Below are 24,183 nucleotides of genomic sequence, written 5' to 3'. Positions count from 1 at the left end.
AGACAATGCCACGTACCAATTATGCTTTCATTTTAAAAAAATAACCAAAAAGTTACATTTTCCCAGTATTAATTTAGTAGGGTAAATAAATCATCTCTGCTGACAGGAAGTCACAAGGCATATTATACATAGAAATGAGTGTTCCTTGAGGACTGAAAAACCTGCCAACAGGGATTTTAATGGAAATTAATAACCTCCTTAAAAATAGAATCAGAGCTGCAGATACTTATTAAATGAAATTAAGTACATTTGGACGATTTTCATGCATCATTCATCAGAACTTAAACTGAGCCTGGGAAATTCATAAACAAACATGAGGCAAGCAAACAGCACTTTGTTAAATTCTAAAAGCTACATTTGTGAAATGAAGATTCAGCTGGGTGGTGATTGTGCGGACAGGGACTAACCTACTTAGAGCCGTGCCCTGTAGCCTGCCATTTTCCCAGAAGAAACTTCATGTTCTAATTATCTATTGTGATTTTTCCTCCCTTCTACATTTTATTAACAGAAGCCATAAATCTTTCAGGCATGAACCAGTCCCTATGAAGTCTGATTCACATCTCACTAGTTTATTACAGCTACGTATACTGTTACGTACATGTCAGATTGCTTTTGTCATAACAACAGAAAAAAAATCCTTTGATGTGTTTTGTGAACAATTAGAATCTGTTAGCATACTTCTGGTTACTTTAGGATGCTATAGATACCCTATTAAAGGAAACATAACTCTAAGAGTCCCAGACTTCTGAGTGAACTGAGAATATATCCATTTTCAAACTGATCAACTTTTTACACTTTCTTTTAAACAGGGGGAACGCATGTGACGAGCAGTGAGATGAAGAAACCTTTGTGAAGGTCACGTAAAGGCACACTTGGCTAGTGGGGAATCTCCTTCCAGAACAGATTGCAGCCACGTCCTTCCACTGAAATAGTTGCACAAGGTGAATAAAGGATGATAGTGCTGCTAAGTACCTGCCCCGAAAGGGCGTTTTTCCTCATTGCCCAGCACAGCGCAGGGACCAGTTGTCATGAGAGAACGCTGCTCACGCAAACTGCTTAAAATTTTTGCAAAGCGACGGGAAAGCCAGAATTGCTTTTCAGACTGTTGAGGTGCCCACCAGAAAGAGGTCAGGTTCTCGGGAGGTAAGCTAGTGCCCTTAGCACCGGGGCTGCGGGAGGCGGCAGAGCTGCGGGACGGATGGTCCAGGGAAAGGAGAAGCGCGGGTTTAGCCCCGGAAACCACAGACAGCCCCGCCTGCGAGAACGGCGGCTCTGAATATTAAGCAGCAGAAGGTGGGGGGGAAGCCGGGAAGTGGGAGCGGGGCCCGGCCGCGGGAAGCTGAGCGCTCTCCTGTCTCCTCCGCAGGTGATGGCCGTCCCGCTGCGGCCCAGGGCCCTCCGCACGGGCGCGGCGCGGCACCAGCGCAGCTAGCGCGGCTCCATGGAGGGCAGCGGAGCGCCGGAGGAGGAGGAGAGCGGGGCCGGGCCCGGCGGCCCGCCGCCGCCACCCCCGCCCACCCCGGCCGCGCCCTGCGGTTTCAGCTCCTCCCTCTGCTTCAGCGCCACGGCTGCCGAGCCGCAGCCGCCCGCCGCCGGCGGCCGGGTGGTGGAGAACCAGTGGGAGATCAACAATGCCGCCTGCCAGCCGGAGGAGGAGGAAGAGGAGGCGGTGGTGACGCGGGAGCGGCCGGCGGAGGAGCCTGACCTGGTGATCGAGGTGTCGGGGCGTCGCATCCGAGCGCACAAGTCGGTGCTGGCGGCCAAGAGTGACTACTTTCGTGCCCGCGCCTCGCGAGATGTCCTGCGGGTGAAGGGGGTGAGCTACGGGGCCCTGCGGCTCCTCATCGACTACGTGTACACGGCCCGCATGGGCGAGGTGCGGCATGACAACCTGGCCGAGGTGGTGAGCGGCGCCCGTGTCCTCCAGATGCCTTGTGCCCTGCACTGTGCTGCCGAGGCCATGCGCGCCCAGCTGCGCCTCGACAACTGCTACCAGCTTCTCTGCCTGGCCAAGAAGCAGCGGCTGGCAGAGCTGCGGGAGGCCGCCTACCGCTTCATGAGCGACCACTACCTGGAGGTGCTGCGAGAGCCCGGCGTCTACGGCCGCCTCAGCGGCACTGAGCGGGACCTCATTTTGCAGCGGCGCATGGAGGCGGGCCGGCCTTGCTTGCTGGTGGCCGAGGTCAGCGATGCCTTCGAGCGGTTGGGTGGCGGCAGCCGGCCACAGAGCCGTGAGAGCAGCCGGCCGCAGAGCCCCTCCTCTGTGGTGTCGCTGGAGGAGAGCGGCTCCCTCATCCACTGCTACCAGGAGGCCAGCGGCGAGTGGAGGGTGCTGACGCGCCTGCCTGAGGAGGCCAATGCCAAGGGCTGTGCCATGTGCGTCCTCCACAACTACCTCTTCCTAGCAGGGGGCATCGCGGCGGGGCCAGCGGGCAGCGAGCCCCGGGCCCGTCTTTCCGACAAGGTCTTCTGCTACAACCCCCTCACTGACACCTGGAGCCAGGTGCGGCCACTGGCTCAGCCCCGCTCACAGCTCAAGCTCCTGGCTCTGGACGGTTACCTCTATGCTGTGGGGGGCGAGTGCCTCTTCACCGTGGAGAGGTACGACCCACGGGCTGACCGCTGGAGCGCTGTGGCACCCCTGCCCAAGGGTGCCTTCGCTGTGGCTCATGAGGCCACCACTTGCAACGGGGAGATCTATGTGTCAGGAGGCTCCCTCTTCTACCGCCTGCTCAAGTATGACCCCAAGCGTGACGAGTGGCAGGAGTGCCCATACAACAGCAGCCGCCGGCGCTCTGCTGACATGGTGGCCTTCAAGAGCTTCATCTACCGCTTCGACGTGAGCAGCGGCCGCGGTGGCGAGCAGGGCCCAGGTGGTGGGACCGGCGGTGGTGTTGAAGTGTTCCGGTACAACACGGTGGCCAAGCGCTGGAGCCAGTGTGCCAGCCTGCGGCCCAGTGGCGGCCCCATCCAGCCCTTCCGCTGTGCCCCCTTGGGCAACACCATCTACTGCGTCAACCGGACCGGCACCCTCCGCTTCAGCCTAGCCCAGGATGGCGAGGTGGAAGCGGATGGTGGACTCAAGGGCACCTTCGACAAGGAGCTTCTTAAAGCTCCCTTGGATGCCAAGGGTGTCCTCCTGCCCTTCGTGCTCACCCTGCCTGAGAGGCTGGACAAAGTAGGGGACCAGGAGGGCTCCCTCCCACTGTGAGTGGCCAGCCTGGCTCTGGCCTCCCGAGCAGGGAGCTGGGTTGCAGCTGTTGGGGACCCACAGACTCCTCCTGCTACACAGAGAGGATCTTCTCTGGCGTGTCTGCAGAGAGAAGGGCTTCTCCTTTCCTCCTCTCCGCTCCCAAATGTTGAGCTGGAGCCACTTGGTTGTAGCTCAGTGGTAACCCTTCTCGGGTTTGCTGTGCTTTATGTGAAAAGCTGAGCACATGAAAGGAGAAGCTGCTATGAAGGGTTTTCTCTGGATTACTTTAGTGCCAATTCCCAATCTGAGAAAAACTTTTTTACACTTGGATTTCTAAAAAATTCCTGACAAGTGTGTCGTAATGGGACGTTAGTGTTGGTTGTGTGTTTACACGTAGTTGCAATCTGGGCTGGAGCCTGTTCTGTCATTTGTTTTCTTTCTCTCCAGGATGATACTGAGGGATAAACACTGCTGGCAACGTAGCTTAGCTGCATTTGGTTTTAGGTTAAACCAACTCTTTCCTGTGTTAGAAAAGTATAGGAAGATCATCTCCATCACAGCCTTTCATTTCTGGTGCAATAGATGGTTTCAGGAAGACATGGCACTGTGTGGTCCCAGGAATTTCAACCGCAAATGATTTGACAGATACCAGACTTAAAGTTTTAGGCAACACAAATGTGTGCCACATGTTCATATTTGCAATTAAAAAAAAAAAAAAAAGGCAAGTTACCTTTTTAAAACGCGGCATATTATAGCAGATATGAAATGTTGATATGTTCTTTATTGGAAAAAGGCAATAGTTTCCGTATAAGAAGACATTGTTTTATTACCTTTTTTTAATCAGAGATTTTAAATTATAACAAAAATGAACTGAAGCTGTTCAGACTGCAACCGATTTACGTGACCATGTATGCCATAGAGTTGGGGGAAATGTTTTGTACTTCAGCTGCTCTTTAATTAACTGCAGGTTGAGGAAAATTAACTTAAACCAAATGTAAATTCTTTGAAACTGACTGCAGACAGCTTAAATTTTTCACTGTATGTTCAGTATCCTGTGGCAAGAGGCTTTTCGAACTTAGTGCAAGACCGTCAAAGGAAGATGTGGAAAACAGGAACGCGCTACACACGTTGATTGTATTGTGCACTAGCATGATGTTGTTTCCCTATCTTTTGATTGAGAGACTGTTTTTATTTATTTCAATCTAACGATTGCTGTAATCAGTAAGTCCTTGTTAATTGCAGCGCGTGCTGATGGCGTACGCTGTCTTTGGGATTCTGAACCACCCCAGTGCACCGTTTGTGCAGCGTTCTAATGAGATGAAACATACAAAGCTTCTTCCTGCCTGTGGAAAGTTGGAGCATACTTTTGTCATGTTACTCAGAACTGGAAAAGTGTAAACTGTCCACGTAGACAGGCTATACTGAAAAGGGCACATGCATTTATTTTATACATTTTATATGAAAAAATCAATAGGCAAGGCAAATGTTTTAGCTTTACGGTAAATCACTGAGAAACCTTTTCTGAAAAACACAACCAGTGTTTTTGCTATTGGTAATTTAGCCTGGAACTGGCGTGAACTGTGGAAGGGAATTGTTTATACTCGAAGCTCCAGTATAGAATCATATTTTAGAAAAACATAGGGACCTTACATCAAAGAAAGCAGATCTTTTTATGTTTTATTAAGATGTTTCTGTTAAACAGGACATCAGCATTCTTATATGTTATTGCTAGTTCCAAAGGAAGGCAGCAGGCTCTGTCCTAAGAGACACCATCTTCACAAAGAGAATAGTGAAGTTTATAGATACTTCTTTCCTTCACTTTCATGTTGGTTTTTTTTTCCTTTTCTCCATGTCTTGCACAGGGTTCTAACGCAGCTGATCTGATTAGCCATCCTGTAGAAAACAGTGGCCCAATCCTAAAAGTTCTTAGCCAAGCGAGCCTATTCCCTAGTGAGCTAATTAAAGCATCAGCCAGGTAGGAGCGATAGGTCTGCAGAGTGTGGCGCTTATCATAGCCTCAGCACAGATTAGTGCAGTGGAATTTAATACCACAGATGGCATATTCATTAGTGGTTCAGAAGGAAATTGATTTTTTTCACTGAATGATGGACTTAATTCTCGGACAAGAATCCTTGGAAATGTTGACTGTGAATTAATTTACAGCATTGTAACTTGATCAAGAAAGAAAAATGATGTATTTGCCTTCAGCATCATTTTTGTGTTAACTGTAGAAAGTGTTTCAAGCTGTGTAGTGAAAGACTTAGGTGCATACTTAAACCAAGGACGTAAGCACTAGGCCAGATTTTGAATTGGTAGAGTCACCAGGAACACACAAGGAAATGTCTGTTTTATCTGATAAAAAATGCAATTTCATAGTTCAAAATATTATGTAGTATAGTTCTTATACTACAGCACAGTGAGGAATCAAGCCAGCTTTTGCATTCCTATTAATTAAGCATTAATTAAGTGTTTTCATTCCTGCTAATGCATGAAAATGCTTCTAAATGAGTTTTGGGAAGTCTCCGTGATTTAAGCTGTGAAAATAAACCACAGACTTTTGGGAAAGAATGAAATGTACCCTTTCTTCCAATATTTGTTGCTGTACACCGCGAAGGAACACATTTGGAAATACATTAATAAGCATTCTATGACCCTGCAGTGGTTTGTATTTTTGCAAGCTCCTGTTGTTAGAAAAGGTTGAATCAAGTGCTTACCTACTTTCGCTGTTTACACAGTGCGAGGGCAGAGTCTGGTCTTCATTAGTAGCTGTCGATCAAACCTGTTTCCTCTGTACGCTCTTTGCATAATCACAGCCTGATGATTGACATCAGAGCCGTGCTTCTAGCCAGATTTCCTACTCTCTGGCCTCTGTTTCCTCCCTGGTAAGCCTGAGGCAGGTTTGCTGAGTGCTTTTTTTTTCCCCCCCAGTTATATCTTCAGCATATCAAAAAAAACCTCACCGAACTTGGCTACTAAAACCAGAATTTAGGTAGATTCCGGGCATTTGAAGACCAAAATTGTCGTCGCAGAGCTCAACCACTGTCCCTTTGGCATGCGGCAGTGCTACGCAGTTCCCCTTCACTCATTGAGAGCTGCTTGCCTCCGAGCAGTTAGGCACCTACCTAGCTACTGCCTGAACTCCTTTGAAACCAGATGATGGGATACGCAGAAGCCACTGGCGTAATATGTTTTTCTAGTACAAACTGAAGGGCCAGGCCACCCTCAAATTGTGTTTGCATATGTTTTACCTCCACAACAGAGCTATTTTATCTAATAGCCTGAAGGCTACTGCATTTGCATGGGAACCTGGACCTAACATGTTTGCTTTCTTAGCCTGCAAAAGGTTTCAGTCCGCATCTCCCACCTCCTGGTTGGCAATGGATTGAAGGACCTCTTGGAGCTAATCTTTGATCTGTGAATATTTATGCATTTTGTGTTAAACATTAATAGGCTAAAAATCTCAGAAATTATCCAGGTAGGTAAATTCAAGCCCCCATCCTCATTGAGTGATCTGGGACTAGCTAGAGAGACATAGTCCTCTCTGCTGTCTTTCTTCTCCTTGAATCTCACAGTTCCCTTCTCCCACTTTTAATAGGATGTGCAGGAGATAATTTTTCTGCTTCCTCCTCACTAGAGTACTCCTCCATCTGCTAGAGGACGTAGACTTGAATTCGCTTAAGCTGAGTAAGTACGGAACTCAGGCCTCCCAATTCACGTGTGTGTGTGTTCTCAAATCTAGATTACTATTTAGAAGAAGAGTATCAGGACCACCTCCTACAGCTCTTTTCAGGGGTGAACCTCATGTAGATCCTCCAAAAGCACACGTAGGCCCCTGCACACTGAGTCCTGGGTGGATTCCAGGCTCCAGCTCCTGGATGGGTAATTCAGGACAGGTTTAGTACATGTTGGTGCAATTGGGCAAATGTTTTTCTGTGGAAAGCTTTTCCAGACAGGCTCCGTATTTTGGGTTGCCAGTCTGAGGTGGGGGATTCCATGCACTGTACTGGGAGGCCAAGCGGGGAATTTGGGTTCTTCTCAGGGGTGACGCCTTGATAGAGGCATTGCAGTGCCTAACATGGAAATGCCTAAAGCCTTCATTGCATCTAAAACTAAATCCCTGCTTGAATAAAGAAACAAGGCTCCTTAGCAAATGCTAATAACAGATGGAAATTTACTATTGCCATCTATTAACCGGGTCCATAAAAAGAAATCTTAATTACAGCAAAGGCATTTGTACAAATTCTGTTTACACTTGGAAACTAAGTCAAAGGAATAATTGGCAAAAGAATAACCCTATTTCATCAAAACAGGCACTGTTGAGCAACATGGGAAGCATGCTCATCATACCCTATCAATGAATAAAATTGTGCAGTAGCTGATGTAAATTCTGTCCACAAAAAAAAAATATTTGTAAATAAGTACCTGGTAAAATTTAAAATGATAAAAGAATAAATTATTCACATGAAAGCTGTAACTCTCCTGTGCTGTTTGATTGGCTCTCAGAGTGTTGTGTCCTGATGATCGCTATTCACAAGTGGCCTATTGCTTTTCTTGCTTTACGATATCCATTCCATTGACTGCTCCATGGATGTGTTACCCTTCATTATCACAAAGCTTAACAGTGGAACTGGGGTGATTTGCTTTGTGTCTGGACTGACGTGTAGTGCTTTCTGCTTGAATGAACCCAGAAGATTTAGACAGAATTGTATCTTTGGGCTTTTTTTGTTTTTTCCAGTGGCACTGCTCCTGGGAAACTTAAGAAAGCACAAGGGGAAGTGGTGGTACTGTTGAGCAGATGTAATAACAAGCGTTTAATTACTTTCTTTTTTTTTTTGTCTGCCATTATTCTGCACACCAGATTCGCACTGGATTTAACGGAACATCTCTGTGTAGCTGTTACCAGTATGAGCCCGAGTACTGTTGTAGCAAAGTGTGTTTTTATTTAAGTAAATTTACTGCCTCTGCTCCTACTCTGAGATAATTTAATGCAAGTTTGTAATAGTTCCACACATTTCGTAGATTACTGGAACTACTCTGACTTTAACGTTACTGCTACTAAAAGCAGAGATTGACCCACAAGCTCAGTAAAATTGTGCACTCGGAATTTATAATCACACACTTTTCATTTGTTTTGGCCTACTGAACGCTGTAGTAAGAGCTGCTGGAATGAACCCATCGGTATTAGGAATCAGCAGGGTATTTTGGAGGCTCTCTAACTTTCATAAATTACTGAACAGGAAGAAATGGGAGAGTGAGGCAGAGGAATAGGAGAGGAGGCTTAAGAGTTAAAGATGCTTACTTTATATCCAGTTGAAACAAACAAATAGTGGGGAAAGGAAACCAGATTTGGTACTTGAGACAGTGATGACTACAGCACCAATTTTTTTTCAAATATTCGTTAAACAGCCTGAGTTTTTACCAATTATCATTTTGCACCCGCAATACATCTCAAACAACCACAGTGTTCAATAAGCTACTTTTTGCAGGAGTCTTGTGCTTTGCTTTTAAGTCTTAGTGGAAAAACCTTGGACAAATCTGTGAAATCATGAAATAACAATGTTGATGCTGCCACTTACAACAAATGAACTAATGCAAATGCTTTAGACACTGTTCACAATTCAGGTGAATTATATGTGTAACTGATGTATTAACAGTTTCATTTTGGAAGTATATATAGGTAAAGCTTTCTATGTACTCCAACTTATGCTGTAATGAAATAAATACATACAAAAAGCTTATGCTCCCCCTTAGGGTTTTCTGGGTAATTGGTGTTTTTTCTTTGTCATCCATAAGATCAGTAAACAGTGTTATATTTGTTCTTTTCATAAAGCAAAGACAAAATTATATGGGTTATCACAAAGGGAAAGTGTTTAGGAAATGTTTCTAAGGCTAAGTAAAAGGGAGTATTTTCATTTCACAGTGCCCTGGGTATTTGGAACATGAAATATCCTGCAGTGAGCGCACTTTCTTAAGTGCAGATTAGTATAAGCTGCAATTCAGTTAATTTTTATTTTCTTTTTTGCTTTTTCTTGTCACTATGTTAATGTACATTATTTATTGCTGATGGTACCAAACTAGGAGGTGCTGTTGACTCTCTCAAGGGGTGAGAGGCCTTGCAGAGGGCTCTAGAGAGATTGGAGCATTGGGCAATCATCAATGGCATGAAATTTAACAAGAACGGACGCTGGATTCTGCATCTGGGATGGAGTAACTCCAGGCACAAGTATAAATCGGGAGAGGAGTGGCTGGAGAGCAGCCCTGCAGAAAGGGATCAGGGGTGCTGTTTGACAGCAGGCTCAATGTCAGTTAGCAGGGTGTCCTGGCAGCCAACAGGGCAAACTGCATCCTGGGATGTGTCAAACACAGCGTAATCAGGTGGTCAAAAGGGGATTATCCTGCTGTATTCAGCACTGGTGCGGCCTCACCTTGAGTACTGTGTGCAGTTCTGGGCCCCGCAATTTAAGAAGGCTGAAAAGGTCCTTGAATGCGTCCAGAGGAGGGCAACAAAGCAGGTGAAAGGGCTGGAAGGCATGTCCTGTGAGGAGCTGCTAAGGTCTTTGGGCTTGTCTAGTTTGCAGAAAAGAGGCAGCCTCACTGTGCTCTGCAGCTTCCTGAGGAGGAGACATGGAGAGGGAGGTGCTGAGCTCTTCTCCCTGGCGTCCAGTGACAGGACACATGGGAGTGGTTCAAAGCTCCATTGGAGAAGGTTTAGATTGGACATTAGGAAGCGTTTCTCTACTGAGAAGGTGGCCAAATGCTGGAACAGGCTTCCTAGAGAGGTGGTCGATGCCTCAAGCCTGTCAGTGTTTAAGAGGCATTTGGACCATGCCCTTAACAACATGCTTTAATTTTTGGTCAGCCCTGAAGCGGTCAGGCAGTTGGACTAGATGATAGTTACCATCTATTTCCAGGTACAACGTATGTGTTTAGCATCACTTGTGTCTATGTATTGGACTTCAAAAATCTCAAAGGATTTCGTATGAAGACATCCGGCGGCAGATGGCATTGACTTCTGTTCCCCTGAAGGCAGAGAAGTCTTGCTGGAAAGACAAATCTGCTTCAGTTCCTAGACTGCGCAAGCAGGGAAGTCACAGATATCTGGGAACTCCCATGACATACCAAGTAATTATCAAGCGTACAAGACAACAGTGTCATGAAACATGAGCTTACAACTTCTGGACAGATGTACACATTGTGGGTGGGGACGAAGGCAACTGCAATTAGTAACTATTGTTACTGGGACCATGCCTAGGAACAAACCCCTGTCCTGGTTCAGGACTGCGTTGTTGGGGCACCTGTAAACAGAAGAGAAAGTTTTATTTAGACTATGAATTCTATGTGGCTAAAAGAAGGTCAGGGGAGCAGTAGGCATGTATCGCTCAGATGTGGAAGTGCCTGCAGGCTTCTTTTTGAAAGGAGTGTGAAGAGCATCTGCATCTCGTAAATACCACTGGGAGTAACTGTTAGTGAGCAGGGAAGGGAGCATGGCCTGAGACAACAGTGAGACCTGCTTGTCAGGTCACTCCAGCAGTATGCAGCAACAGAAAGGAGTTGGATGAGCATCCTCTCAATGACAGCTGTCCTGACGCATCGGCCTTGGGAAGGAGAACGGAAACGATGTGTGCTTGGCCGTCTCGCCGCAGTGCCCTTCGTCGCTGTGCTCCCTTGGTGTGCTGACAGCACCAGTGCTCCAGGAATTCCCCAGTAAGCAAGTGAGCTGCTTATGCGTGGAGAGTTTTGAAGGTGATGTCTTCTTCGTCCTTCTCCTTCTTGTTTTGCTGTTAGTTGTTCCCCCCCCCCCCTTTTCTTTCTTTTTCTTTTTTCTTTCTATTTTTCTCCTTTCTCTTTTTTCTCATGTCATCTTCTTTTTCCCCTCTCTCTCTCCCCTCCCCTCTGTTTTCCTTCTGTTTCTTCTCTCTATTTTTTTTTTTTTTTCTTCACAGGTTGTGTTTATTTCCCTCTCTGCTTGAATATTCCAATAGGTCATACAGGCAGTCTGTGAGTATAGAAAAATTACCTATTAGAAACCAATGAAACTACTTTTTCCTTTCTCAGGAGGCAGACTTTCCTTCCATAGCCTGCTAATTTTTTCACTTAATAAAACGGTAAGTTTCTAGATGAAATGAGGAAGACTTAATCCATCTGCTCCTTGGCAGAAAGGTACAATAAATCACAAGCTGTTTGCTTCCTAAGGAAATAAATAAAGTTGTGAACAATTAAATTACTCATAATGCAGACTTAAAGCAAAAGTTCTGCACCTTTTGTTAACCTTACCTGTGCTTTTAGTCACCACAGACCGCGGCTACAAGAAAAAGTAACTGCAGGATTAGAGTATTGAGCAGGTAGGAGGTCTCTGAGGAACGAAGCAAGAGCACAAACTGCTGCAGAATTGAGTTAATTCCCACACCATTTAGAAACCATTATCTCAGTGATCAGGGCCTAACTTATTGACAGCTTGTTAGTGCATTACAGATGAAGGGGGGTGATGTTCTTCCCCACCCCACCCCCTCTGCTTTGCAGTTCTTTGCACATACGAAAAATCATTGAAGAGTTTGTGAGCAGAAAATTTGTAGCAATTTTTACCCATTCTCCATGGGTAAATGAATGTCATCTGCAGTGATGGATTATATGTCTCTCCCATATTTTTCTAATTAAAGAAAATGCTTTATCTTGATTAAAATCAGAGGAATAGAGCTGAGATTAATAAAAACTTTAGTGAATGCAAATAAGACAATCAATTTTTACCATCATTGCCAGTCTCTTTTTAGATCATAATGAAGTTCTAGGCAGGCAGAGAATCTTCTTAAAAATATAATTTAAACCATTAGGAAAAATCAAAATCACACAGGTCCATGAGAGATCTCCTGGACTCGGAGCAGTGCTGTGTGGGAACCTCATAGGCTAATTAAGAGAAGTTGAACCTCTTTTCTTTGAGTTCTTACTCTAGTTCTGTGCTCCTACATATCTTTTGAAAGCAAATACTGACTCCATGTGTGATTTGGTAACACCTTGAAGGTGCAGTACCCTGTCAGCCCCTTCTAAAACAAAATGAAGTTTCAAAATACTAATGGAAAAGTTTGAGAGAATCACCTTGACTCATCAGCAACTTCCTTCATATCTCCTTGTTGAGCACTATTTCAATTAACCGAGTGTTATTTAAATGTAGATTCTGGCTATGTCCAGCTCTGGTTTGCCTTTGACAGAGTTGGCACATAGAGATATGATGATAGTACGTATTAATGCATGTCATGTTTGTCTGAAAAGCCTAGTCCAGACAAGACTCGAATTCAGCTAACTTTGATGCTCTAACACCGTTTAACTCAACCTACTTGCGGTCGCTGTTATGACTTTTCAAGCAGGCTGTTGGTGCACAGGCATATATCAATATATGTATCACTACATGCTTTATCCCAGTCTAGAAAGGGACTTGCCTCCAGCCAAGAAGAGGACCGAGCAGAGGCTGCTCACCTGATACTCCCTGTTGGAAGCAACGACTGGAGGGACACGAGGAACAGAAGTCATTCTGGCTCCTGCTGCTTTCCTGACCAGACTGCCTGGCTCAGTGCCCGCAGAAAGGAGCAAAGCTGTGTATTCCCTCTCCCAAGAACAAGAGAGGAGCAGCGTCTTGGTTGTTACTCATTTGTAGGACTCTGGGGAGAGCGCAGTTCCAGCCTTCCTCTTACTCAAATTACAAGGTTGCCCTTCATTCCCGAGAGCCAAGAAAATAGCTCAGCTTACATGTGGTAAAAGAGAACTTGTAAAAAAAGTTATTTTTGAAGGGGCAGTGAAAAAAAACCAGTATTTGCATTGGCTACTCTTGATGTTGCTACTGTATTTGATGCAGCTGATGTACTGTAGGTTTCCTCACCAGTTCCAGGGCTTCCTTATGTGCAGTTTAAATATGAAGAGATCCAGGCAATAGGTTCACTCTGTTTGAACTTGTCCTACCCTCTGAGGGCACTGAAAAAGGCAATTGAGCTTAGCCAGTTGAGCGACTGCCACAGTTCGTCTTCCGCAGAGCTACGCAGGGTCTCCCTGAATCACCGTGCCATGGCTGATGGGGCAGCGGAGTGGGAAGAGAGTGCAGGAAGCGGAAGGAAGCTTGAGTAAAGCAGTCTCAGCAAGAAGAAATCATAAGTGCAGATTACCTGGGAAACAGCTCCCTGGTGAAGTTTTTCTGACTCCTACATATGCTAGCACATGCTCAGTCCAAGACAGGCAGTTGTATGAGCAATGACTGAACAACAGAACTATGGTTAGTTTCTGCTGCTCTTGCAGTAGGAAATGCAGGCAGGAGGAAGACCTAGTTTTATTTCTGGTTCTGCTGTAAACTTCAATTTATTACCTGGGAAAAGCTGTTTAAGCTTCAGTTTTCTCTGAAGAGAAAAGTGGGGGCAGGGAGGGAGGGGAAGATGATTCATCCCATCAGGTATTGGAAATAATTTTTTTTTTTTTTCATTGGTAAACCACTATGGGAATATTGGCTCATACTGCAGTGTGCACTGTTTTGCCGCTTCATTTTTTACTGCGTTTGCTCCATGTGAAAAAAATATTTTCCTCCTGTGGAGCTGAACAGAATAAAAAAGATGGAGTGAAACTGATCTTACTTTGTTCCCTGTTTGTGGCCTTTAGCAGCACCCTTTGCTCCTGAAGCCGGGACAAAGGCAGCAGGATGCTGGCCTTTCTGTTGATGCACAGATGTCTGTGGCAGAGGAACCAGGTGAGTTAATACACGGACACACACAGTTCAGGAACGGTAGTAGTACCACTGCCGTGGCTGTTCGTCTACCTTCACCTCTTACCCATGTATTTTACACTCACAGAAGGACACGTAGTCTGGAGAGAAGTGGGAATGAAAAATTGGAGATCTTCCTCTCAGTCTCTTCTCTACTCCCTTTATGTCACACGAAGTTAAGTACCTCACAGTCTGCGTATAATTAAGGTTGCAAATGTTCAAATTTTGACTTTTTTAACTTTTAAAGGTTTTGGGGCTGATTATATCTTTCTCTTAACAGTCAAAAGCACTGAACAGATCATTAGCGTCCTTTGTGTGAACTCAAATAGCTAAGACCTCAATTTTTTTTCTCTTCCAGACAAAGTCCTGTAAGGGTAAAATCTTGTTACAGCATTGACGTGTTTCTCTGTGTAGACTTCAGAGAATTTAGAATTCTGTCAGTAAGAAAATAAATAAAAATTTAAATGTTATAGAGTTAAATCCCCTAATATTTAAGGGAAAGAAACAACCAAACGCATTCACTGGAAAAAGTTGCATTTTTATTCTATTTCATAGTTCTTGTCAAAGGCTGCAAATCTGGATGCGTGAAGTCAACAGAACAACCCTGATTTGTGCTTCCCGAAGATCTGCTTGCTGGGTCACTTTTACCGGTGTCTTCCTATGTGCAGATGTAAGGGTCAGATGTTATAAGGATATCTAAAATGCCATCCTGGTGCCAAGACCTTTTAAATGGATTTGGTAGTGTAGTTCACTGAACAGTCAGTTCTTGCGCCTGCCAGCCAGCTGGTGGTTGCCACAGCATCTCTGGTTTAAGATTTCAAAACAAAGTATGGGGCAACCCTCGCCAGTTCCCCTCAGCAATGCAGCAGCTCTGTCTTCATCCAGACTAGTTAGCAAAGGTGTGCTAACCTCTATTTCAAGGGCACAGCCTGCTTACCCAAAGACCTGCTTCCTTCAGTCCTTCTGCATAGAGCTTCCCCGTCCTTCCAAAACTGGAAACTTGGAGGTCTCTAAGCTGGAAATCCTCTACACATACTGACTTTTAGCAAACAGGGTCAATTGTTACTTCTGGGTGCTCAAGCATCCTGTGTAGCCTCTTGCAATCACCATTGCAAGCTGGGAGGAGGGGAAACTCACTGAGAGGTGTTGCAGGAAGAATAGTTTTTATCAGTTTCCCCTTAGGTCCACTTGCCAGTTTTCTCCTGGACTGCTTTCCTACATCTAAATTAAAGCCAAATATTTCTAAACTTAGCTGGTTCTTTTGGTAGCAAAGAGGGCATTTTCCTGCAGGCAGGATGGGGCTGCTGGAGACGTGGAGCATAGTCTGTTGATCCAAGCCGGCATTTGTGGATATTACTTACTTTAGGCTGATTATGGTTTCAGCAGAAACCCCACTTAGGAAACCACACAGTGTGCAGGTAATTGGAAACAGAACCTGGCACAAGCATCTTCGAAAGTTTAGCACTGGGCTTTGAATTTGTAAATAGAAAAGGCCTGTGGCTCTGCAGTAAAATGGTAGTTCTCCCAGTAAATTTCATGAAGGAAACAGAGACTTTATTGTTTTCTCTCTCCCCATATAGTTTTCTTTTCCTTTGTTTCTCTCTTTGATCTAAGAAAACTCCAGGACAGCTCCTTTAATTAAGAAACAGCAGACAAAGACTTATCTGCAGGACAGTGTTTGTGTTGACACACAAAACTAAGGACAGTGTTTGTGTTAACATACAAAACTAAGCCTACAGGCTCTGTTTTTCTCCACCTTTTTATTCTATTTGAAAAAGCAAGACGCTTTTCATATGACCTTTTATTAAGGTTGTAATATCCCTTGTTTTAAAGGATACCTTTTCTTTCTTTCTTTCTTTCTTTTTTTTTTATCCCTTTCGGGAGTTTGTGTCTAGGCAGACTACACACAAAAGACACTTTTATTTCTGTTATATTCACTAGTGTTTTTATGGGCACAGCACCAACGGTAATAACTTAGATAATTATATCCAAGAACCATAGAGTGGACTTCTATGTCTGTTGTTGAGTAACTGAGATTTCAGTAATATCCTTAGCCTCTGTAGTGCTTCTCCCTCTTACACTTCTCTTTTCTGCTTCTAACCAGCTCCTTTTACTACTATTTTTAAAGTGCCAGATGTGAGCACAGTTGTAAGCAGCTACATTTTCAGGAGAAATTATTGCTAATGTTTTGTTTTATGATAGTCGCATGGACAGCTTCCCAGCTAAAGAAAGGATCAGTTGATTCACCCTGCAAAATACGACTGTTCAAAACTATCTGTGGCTAAACTCCTACTCACTCAGCATCTCCTAGGTGACAGTGACTACACGTACTCCAAGATATTTTAAAATAAAATATCCTATGGTTACAATCACTGGCTGAATTATGATGATGATAGCGGGATTTGGTATCTAGCCCAGAGAGCTCCAAGAGACCACTGGGATTGTACATACTGTGCTTGCTAACCCAGCTCAAAGAGATCCATGTCAGACAGACAACATGACTTCAAATACTGCCACCAGCACTTTAAATTCTGTCTGACCACTGCAAACATCAGTGGAATTGGATTTGAGATAAGAGGGGAAAAAAAGGGGAAAAATCAGTCGAAAATATTGCAGGATAATGAACCAGTATTTTGAGTCTTTTGATGAATGTTCCTCCAATTGTTAAAAAATTGAGTTCTTCCAGAAGTAAATTGCTTATTACAGAAGGAACAAAACTATTGCCTTACTACCAGTAGGTGGCATATAAATCTAAATGAAGCAAGTAACAGTAGAGCAAAAGCAGCTGAGATGTGCACAGCCATGTGAATCTGTGGGTTGGCCGACAAATAGTGAAGTGATACTGCCAGTGCAGAAGTGCTGGAGCAGGCAGGGCAGAGAGATACTGAGCTCTTGTGGTAGATGAGACATGACAGGCACATAAGCATCGAGGTAAGATGAGAACTATGCTCAGACAGAAGACCTGTTCCCTCGCCCAGCCTTCAGTGTCCTTCACCAGCGTTGCTAACTGCTACTCTAATAATTCCAAGCATAAACAAAGCAGAGGCTTGGGAGTGGTGGATGAAAGGTTTGGGAGTTCTGCTCGACTGCTGCTCAAACGCCTCCTCTGGGTCACGTATTTGGGTTGCTGTTACTTCTTGTGCTTCCTTGAAACCAGTTTTTGCATCAAAAGAAGACACATCATTTGTATTTTGTGGTTTCAGATCAGGGTAATCATGGAAAGACTGAAATGCTTACAAAAATGTAAATGGTTTGTTTTTCACCATTTTGAAGATTTGAAAGAGTTCATCATTTTGGATGCCGGGGCAAAACAGCGTTGAGTGTTATCTGTTGCAGACTTAATCTAAATTTAAAACCGCTGACAGTGTAACGTGCAGTCAGATAGAAGTTGTGCAGGAAGAGAGTGTTGTCTAACCTGTCCTGTCTCTACCTCCAGTCTATCCAATGTGCTTCAGCCCAGAGCTGAAGCGGGTTACCAGACACCCCTGCTGCCACCAGGTCCATCTCTCCAGCAGCCTGCAATGAGCAGGGAGAGGGGCTGGGAGGTGTAGTCTGCTCTTCCACCCCTCTTATAGAATCATAGAATGGTTAGGGCTGGAAGGGACCCTCAAAGGTCATCTAGTCCAACCCCCCTGCAAGGAACAGGGACATCTCCAACTAGATCAGGTTGCTCTTGCTCCTCATGACTTCATTTAACTGCCGAGTCAGCTCCCACAGCAGCAGCAGCAGGCAGGGGAGGCTGAGGGGAGCAGGCAGGGAGAAGGAATAGGTTATAGTAGTGGTAGAAACTTTGGCTGAGGGAACTTGTTTGGCTGGATGGTAAAGAGGGATTCGTGGCCCTTATTACAGATCTATGTGCTTTTTACAGAATGGAGGAAACCTCTGGTGCCAAGCCCACTGGCTCTCCATGCTCTTTCCACTCTCTGGGCCATATCTGAAGCCCATCAGCTTTTGCAGTCATGCCAAGAGTACCCAGTTTTGCAGAAGGCTGTGCTTCTCTGCTGTGTGGGCAGCCCCTGACACCTGGAACCCCTCCCAGCCACCTCCATCTCTCCCATCTTTCTTCACGGCAAAGTCAGTGACCCCTATTAAGCGCATACTAGATGGTGGTGTCCTTCCTAGGAGAATTTCAATGCTACCTATCCATATGGCTGAGGGATATACAGGTTGGGTTGTAGCTTGGCTAGACTCATGCTTCATATAGTGGCAATATGGAGGTGATATGTTGGATCTCTGAAGCACTGTGATCTTTGTTTGTAGGACAGCTGATTGCAGGAATGACCTGGTGTAGATGGAGTGAATTAAACTGGCAGATGGCTTTTCTGTTTGTATGATCGATTCTGGCCAGGGAAAAGGTGCAATGCTATAATTAAGAAGAAAATATTTTCTACCAAGATCAGCTACATTTCACTTTAGGAGGCTTCATGGTAGAGCTAACTAGGAAAGCAAAACTAGATATGGGTGAAACCTTAGAGCTTAAGTCATCAAGAGGCTTGTATATGTGAATACTCCAGATTATTTTTAAAAGATCTTGAAAGAATCACTGAATAGCTGACAGGAATACAGGCCTCCTCTCTCCCAGTGACTACTCTCCAAACTAGGCTACGGCATTATTTCCCTCTTACAGTCCACTGGCTATTTCATTATTCAATGCCATATGTAGCAGTTTGCAGAGAAAAGACTGAGAAAGGTGTCTAGAAAAACTTCTAGACTGCTGGTTGTATCAAGGGGTTGTGGTGATAAGAGTTCACATTTCCCTGGGCAGAGAAAAGGGATGAAACTGTTTTTTCCTCATTTACATTAAAGCTCTGACAAGTTACCTTTGATACACAGGACTATTCTCTTTCTTTATATTTTCTGCAGATCCTGATGTAAAAAGGAGGTTTTGAGAGGTCTGGCTGATTGAGAACATGTCAGTGTGATGGGCCTAGTTGGTGGACTTGGATGGCACATGGAGTTAATGTAAATGTGGAGCTATACCATAGTGCTGTACTTTTTCAATTGTGCCCAAGAGGACATTTAGGTTCTTAGGGCACTTAGACTCAGTCTGCAATGCGGTGGAGAAAAGTGGTTTGAGTGTCCCTGGAAAAAAGGCTGATACAGATGAATATACTGATACCGATGAATTAGTTTCATAGAATGATTTAGGTTGGAAAAGACCCTTAAGATCATCACAATGATTGGTATGCTTACAGGAGTGGCAGTGAGCACAAAACTGGGGTTTGTCCCAAATCTTGTCTCTCTCTGGAACAGAAGTGCTCCAGCTCACTGGGATTTACAGGGCACATTCATCCCTTGTATTAGCTACCTAAAATCATTATTTTCAATGTGAGACTGGCTCTGTTCCTTTAAAATCTGTCGCAGTTGTTCTGCCATACCCTTTCTTAATAGTGTTGTCACTAAGACCTCTCCTAGTGCCTTTTGTATTGTAAGAAGTTGAAACCCACACTGTCCTGGACCCTCCAGGCTGAAGGCAGTCTCATCCCCTCCTGTCACAACAGTGCGATGATGCTGAGAGATGTGGGGCATGAGAGATGTGACACGAAGAAGGTGCGGGACGCTGCAGTTTTCTGCAGACATGTTCAGGCTCTGGTCCCTGCTCTCAGTGTTGCACAGTTGTTTATGCAGCAGAGTTTTAGTGCAAAAGGCTCTGGCATCAGGGGTAAAAACCACCATGGTTGGCCCTTGTTCAGCTGTGGGCCACCATCGCTGCAGGCAGGGATGTCTCTTGCGGTCTCTCCCATCTCCTGGAGCTTGCATTCCTCTCAGCAGAGAAACCCAGTTGCTGCTGTGCATCTGCCTTGCTTAACGAGTGAAGTCAAAATACAGCAGCCACACAGAGTGGTTTACCAGATTAGACTTGCATTTAACTTTGCCATGGTAGCTTTGCTTCAGCTTTAATTCACCCCAGCTTCTCTACTGCCTTCCGTGGAGCTCCTCTGGCATCCCATACTGCTTCAGCAGCATGGCGAATGGAGCTCATGGCTGGAAACTCGGAGTGGTGATTAAAGCGGCAGCTGTATTTATTGTTTGCTCAGGCAGCCAGTCCTCAGACCTCTCCTCCGCTGCGCTCGGTCCTTTCACAGCAGTTCCTCTTGCTGCGTGGGGTTTGCGGTGAGCGGTATTGCTATCTCCCAAGCATGGCCTCTGCGTGCAGGATGCTTCCTGGGAGGGATTTTGTGCTCCAGACCTTGGGGAAAAGAAAAAAATTAGAAAAAACAGAAGGGAGAAGTGTTCCCCGTCCTCCTTTGTCCGTGTGTGAAAGTGAGCGTGTGGGATTCTGCGTCTGCCGCTGCACAAAAGGGCCTTTCTCTTCGCCCGTCCCCAGGCTGAGTTTCCTCACTGTTCCCACTGTTCTTCCCTCTGCATACCATTCAAGGGACAAATTGGGGTAACTGAATGTCCTCTGCTGTTCAAAGGGGTTGTTGCAGCTTACGTAAAATACACTGACTCTTTAATACCATAACCAATTCAGCAAAGTGATCATTATTTTTTGTCACATTGGTGTCTCTTTCTGCGTTTGAATAGCTTTAACGACAGAGTATTGTATAGCACCATACACATGCATTATTTTTCTTCCTAAATATGCATAAAATGTCCTCAAACCTTAACTAGAACAACCTCTGTATTTGCAAACTATTGTGCTTAGCTTAACTGTTCGTGCTAATATAGTGAAATGCTGTACCCAGGTGAGTCAACGGAGAATATGGCTTGTTTTTACTGTAGTGGGATTGAATTTCACCCCTGGGGTTCAGTGAGATTATTTTGAGTGGAAACTAAGCATATGTCAGTGTCACATTGGTGCCTTGTTTGCAAACAAGCACAGAAAGAGAAATACCTCAGGGAGAAAATCTCATTTAATGAGCAGTAGAGATGTTATAAGTGTGTCTTTTATGGAGGATTTTGCCGTAACAGGTTAGAACTGAATGAAATGCCTTGGCTTTACCTTTCTTCTCTTTCAGAATGTCTTTGAAAATTTGTAGAAAATTGCAGGAAAGTTTTAGATAAGCTACCTGCAATGCTGTCAAGAGGAGGTAGCACAAAGATGGTAAATAGTAAATGTAGAATAGCTAGAAGGTGCACCAGCAAGAGGACATAAAGTCTCTCTCTACCAGAGAGCCTAGTATATTTAAAAATGTACCTAATGATGTGAATATTTTGGCAGATGCAGATCTTGCTTTTGCTGCCTCAGGGCATGACTAGAGTTGTGCTGTTTTCAGGAAGACACACCTGAGATTGCCTTGCCTCCTACACGATGTTCCAGGTGGGCAGCAAGTAACTCATATGCTCCGTGACCTCTTTGGTTATGCAGGTGCCCAAAGTGAGCTCAGGCTGTTGACCTGAACACGCTATTCCTCTGAAAGCCTTTGGATTTTGACTCTTCTTCCCTGAGTTCAGCAGAACAAAGTTGTTCATCTCCTGGACATAATGAAAGGCCACCATCCCTTTCCCAGACCGTTTAGGTAATGTAATACTTGAAATAAGCTTTTTTTTTTTTAAAAAAAAAATAATACCATATAATCTGTTTCACATCAACTTCCTAGACAAGATCCTGGACACCTTATATATGCCTGCTTTAACCATTTGGTCTGTCTCATGTTTAGCTCTACCTTGTAGTAACAAGCGTTCCAGTTTCCTCCTGTTTGCTTTCCAGATTTTACCTTCTGCATCACCCACACAGCGCCGAGTGTGTCTTTTGTCCCATATGCCATGACTGGCAATAAAAATGAACTTCATGACAGCAAGGAGGAGTTTGCTCTTCAGAACCATTTTATCACAGAAAGTGTAAGAGTATGCATCTTCTGGGATGGAGCCATGTGGTGAATAGACACTGCAAAAAAGCAAAGGGCCTGAAGTAAGGCATGAGAACTGCAGGCTATTCCTAAGTGGAGTAAAAAGCCAGACATTTCCCTTACATTTTAACCTCCTCCAAGCTCAGGAGCGGTGCATCCCAACAAAGAGGAAGTCACGTAAGAACACCGGGAGGCCTGCATGGATGAACAAGGAGCTCCTGGACCAACTTGGACACAAAAAGAAGGTCTACAGAGGGTGGAAGCGAGGACAGGTAGCCTGGGAAGAATACAGAGAAATTGTCCAAGGAACCAGAGATCAGATTGGGAAAGCTAAAGCCCTGATAGAGTTAAATCTGGCCAGGGACATCAAGGGCAACAAGAAAAACTTCTATAGATATGTCAGTGATAAAAAGTGATCTAGGGAAAACGTAGGCTCTCTCCAAAAGGAAATGGGAGACCTGGCTACCTGGGATATGGAGAAGGCTGAGGTACTTAATGACTTCTTTGCCTCAGTCTTCGCTGGCAAGAGTTCCAACTGCACAGCCCAAGTCACAGAAAGCAAAGGCAGGGACTGTGAGAATGAAGAACCGCCCACTGTAGGAGAAGATTGGGTCTGAGACCATCTAAAGAACCTGAAGGTGGACAAGTCCATGGGACCTGATGAAGTGCATCCACGGGTCCTGAGGGAACTGGTGGATGAAGTTGCTAAGCCACTATCCATCATATTTCAGAAGCTGTGGCAGTCTGGTGAAGTTCCACTGACTGGAAAAGGGGAAACATAGCCCCCATCTTTAAAAAGGGAAAAAAAGAAGACCCAGGGAACTACAGGGCAGTCAATCTCACCTCCGTGCTCGGCAAGATCATGGAGCAGATCCTCCTGGCAACTATGCTAATGTACATGGAAAAAAATGAGGTGATTGGTGACAGCCAACATGGCTTCACTAAGGGCAAATCCTGCCTGACTAATTTGGTGGCCTTCTATGATAAGATTACAGAAGTAGTGGATAGGGGAAGAGCAACTGACATCGTCTACCTGGACTTATCCAAAGCATTTGATACTGTCTCACACGACATCCTTGTCTCTAAACTGGAGAGACATGGATTTGACGGATGGACCACTCAGTGGATAAGGAATTGTCTGGATGGTCGCACTCCAAGAGTTGTGGTCAGCGGTTCAATGTCCAAGTGGAGGCCAGTGACAAGTGGTGTTCCTCAGGGGTCAGTACTGGGGCCAGTGCTATTTAACATCCTTGTTAGTGACATGGACAGTGGGATTGAGTGCACCCTCAGCAAGTTTGCAGATGACTCCAAGCTGTGTGGTGTTGTGGACACGCTGAAGGGAAGGGATGCCATGCAGAGGGACCTTGACAGGCTGGAGAGGAGGGCCTGTGAGAACCTCATGAAGTTCAACAAGGCCAAGTGCCAGGTCCTGCACGTGGATCGGGGCAATCTCAAGCACAAGTACAGACTGGGTGGAGAATGGATTGAGAGCAGCCCAGAGGAAAAAGACTTGGGAGTGCTGGTGAATGAGAAGCTCAACATGAGCCGTCAATGTGCACTGGCAGCCCAGAAAGCCAATCGTATCCTGGGCTGCTGTCCTGGTTTTAGCTGGGACAGAGTTAGCTCTTCGTTTTGGCAGCTAGAAGAACTCCGTGTTTTGGTTTTACTCAGAGGCTCGCTCTGAGAAGAATGCTGATAGCAAGCTGATGTTTGTGGTTGGCACTGAGGCCTCAAGGACTTTTCAGCTGCCGTGTTCTTGCCAGTGTGCAGGAACACAACAGGATAAGGGGGGTGCATGGCTGGGACAAGGGGGCCACGATTCCCCTTTGTGATTTGTACTTAGGATTGAGGCCAAACTGGCCAATTAGTATTCCATATCATGCAGCATCATGCCCAATATAAAAGTGAGAGTCAGCCAGAAAGAAGGGCTTTTACCCTTCCAGGACTCTCACTTTCGGACTCTCAGAGTGCTTTCTCTCTCTCTCTCTCTCTCTCTGTCTCGGGGCCTCCTGTTTATCCGGGATTGCAGTATCGGGTTTTATCTGTTTCGGGATTACAGCTTCGTAACGAGACGGGCCTCGGTCAAGGGGTGGTGAGCGATTGCACCCTACATCACTCATTTGTATAAGTTTATCCTTGTACGTATCTGTACATATATATATTGGTAGCGGTAGTAGTAAATTGTTCTTATCTCAACTCACGGGTCTCTTTTCTTTTTCTTCTTTGATTCTCTCCCTCATCCCTGGGGGTGGGGGAGTGAGCGACTGTAGGGTTTGGTTGCCGGAGCGGCCTAACCCATGACAGCTGCATCCAAAGAAGTGTGGCCAGCAGGTCAAGGGAGGTGATCCTGCCCCTCTACTCTGCTCTCATGAGACCCCACCTGGAATACTGCATTCAGCTGTGGAGTTCCCAACACAAGAAGGACATGGAGCTGCTGGAGCGGGTCCAGAGGAGGGCCATGA

The 24,183-nt window shown here is 45.3% G+C and overlaps 1 protein-coding gene across 1 annotated transcript; it reads left to right on the top strand.

The window, feature by feature from the left end:
* The first annotated feature begins 1,441 nt into the window (after positions 1 to 1,441).
* KBTBD11 (kelch repeat and BTB domain containing 11) lies at positions 1,442 to 3,211 on the top strand. Its single transcript, XM_086608340.1, has one exon. The coding sequence runs from the start codon at positions 1,442 to 1,444 to the stop codon at positions 3,209 to 3,211; it is 1,770 nt and encodes a 589-aa protein (XP_086464466.1).
* Positions 3,212 to 24,183: the final 20,972 nt, after the last annotated feature.

This window comes from Tauraco erythrolophus, chromosome 2, assembly GCF_009769465.1.
Source record: "Tauraco erythrolophus isolate bTauEry1 chromosome 2, bTauEry1.pri, whole genome shotgun sequence".
Taxonomy (NCBI): domain Eukaryota; kingdom Metazoa; phylum Chordata; class Aves; order Musophagiformes; family Musophagidae; genus Tauraco; species Tauraco erythrolophus.
Note: the sequence above shows the minus strand (reverse complement) of the source record. Positions and strands in the feature narration are given on the sequence as shown.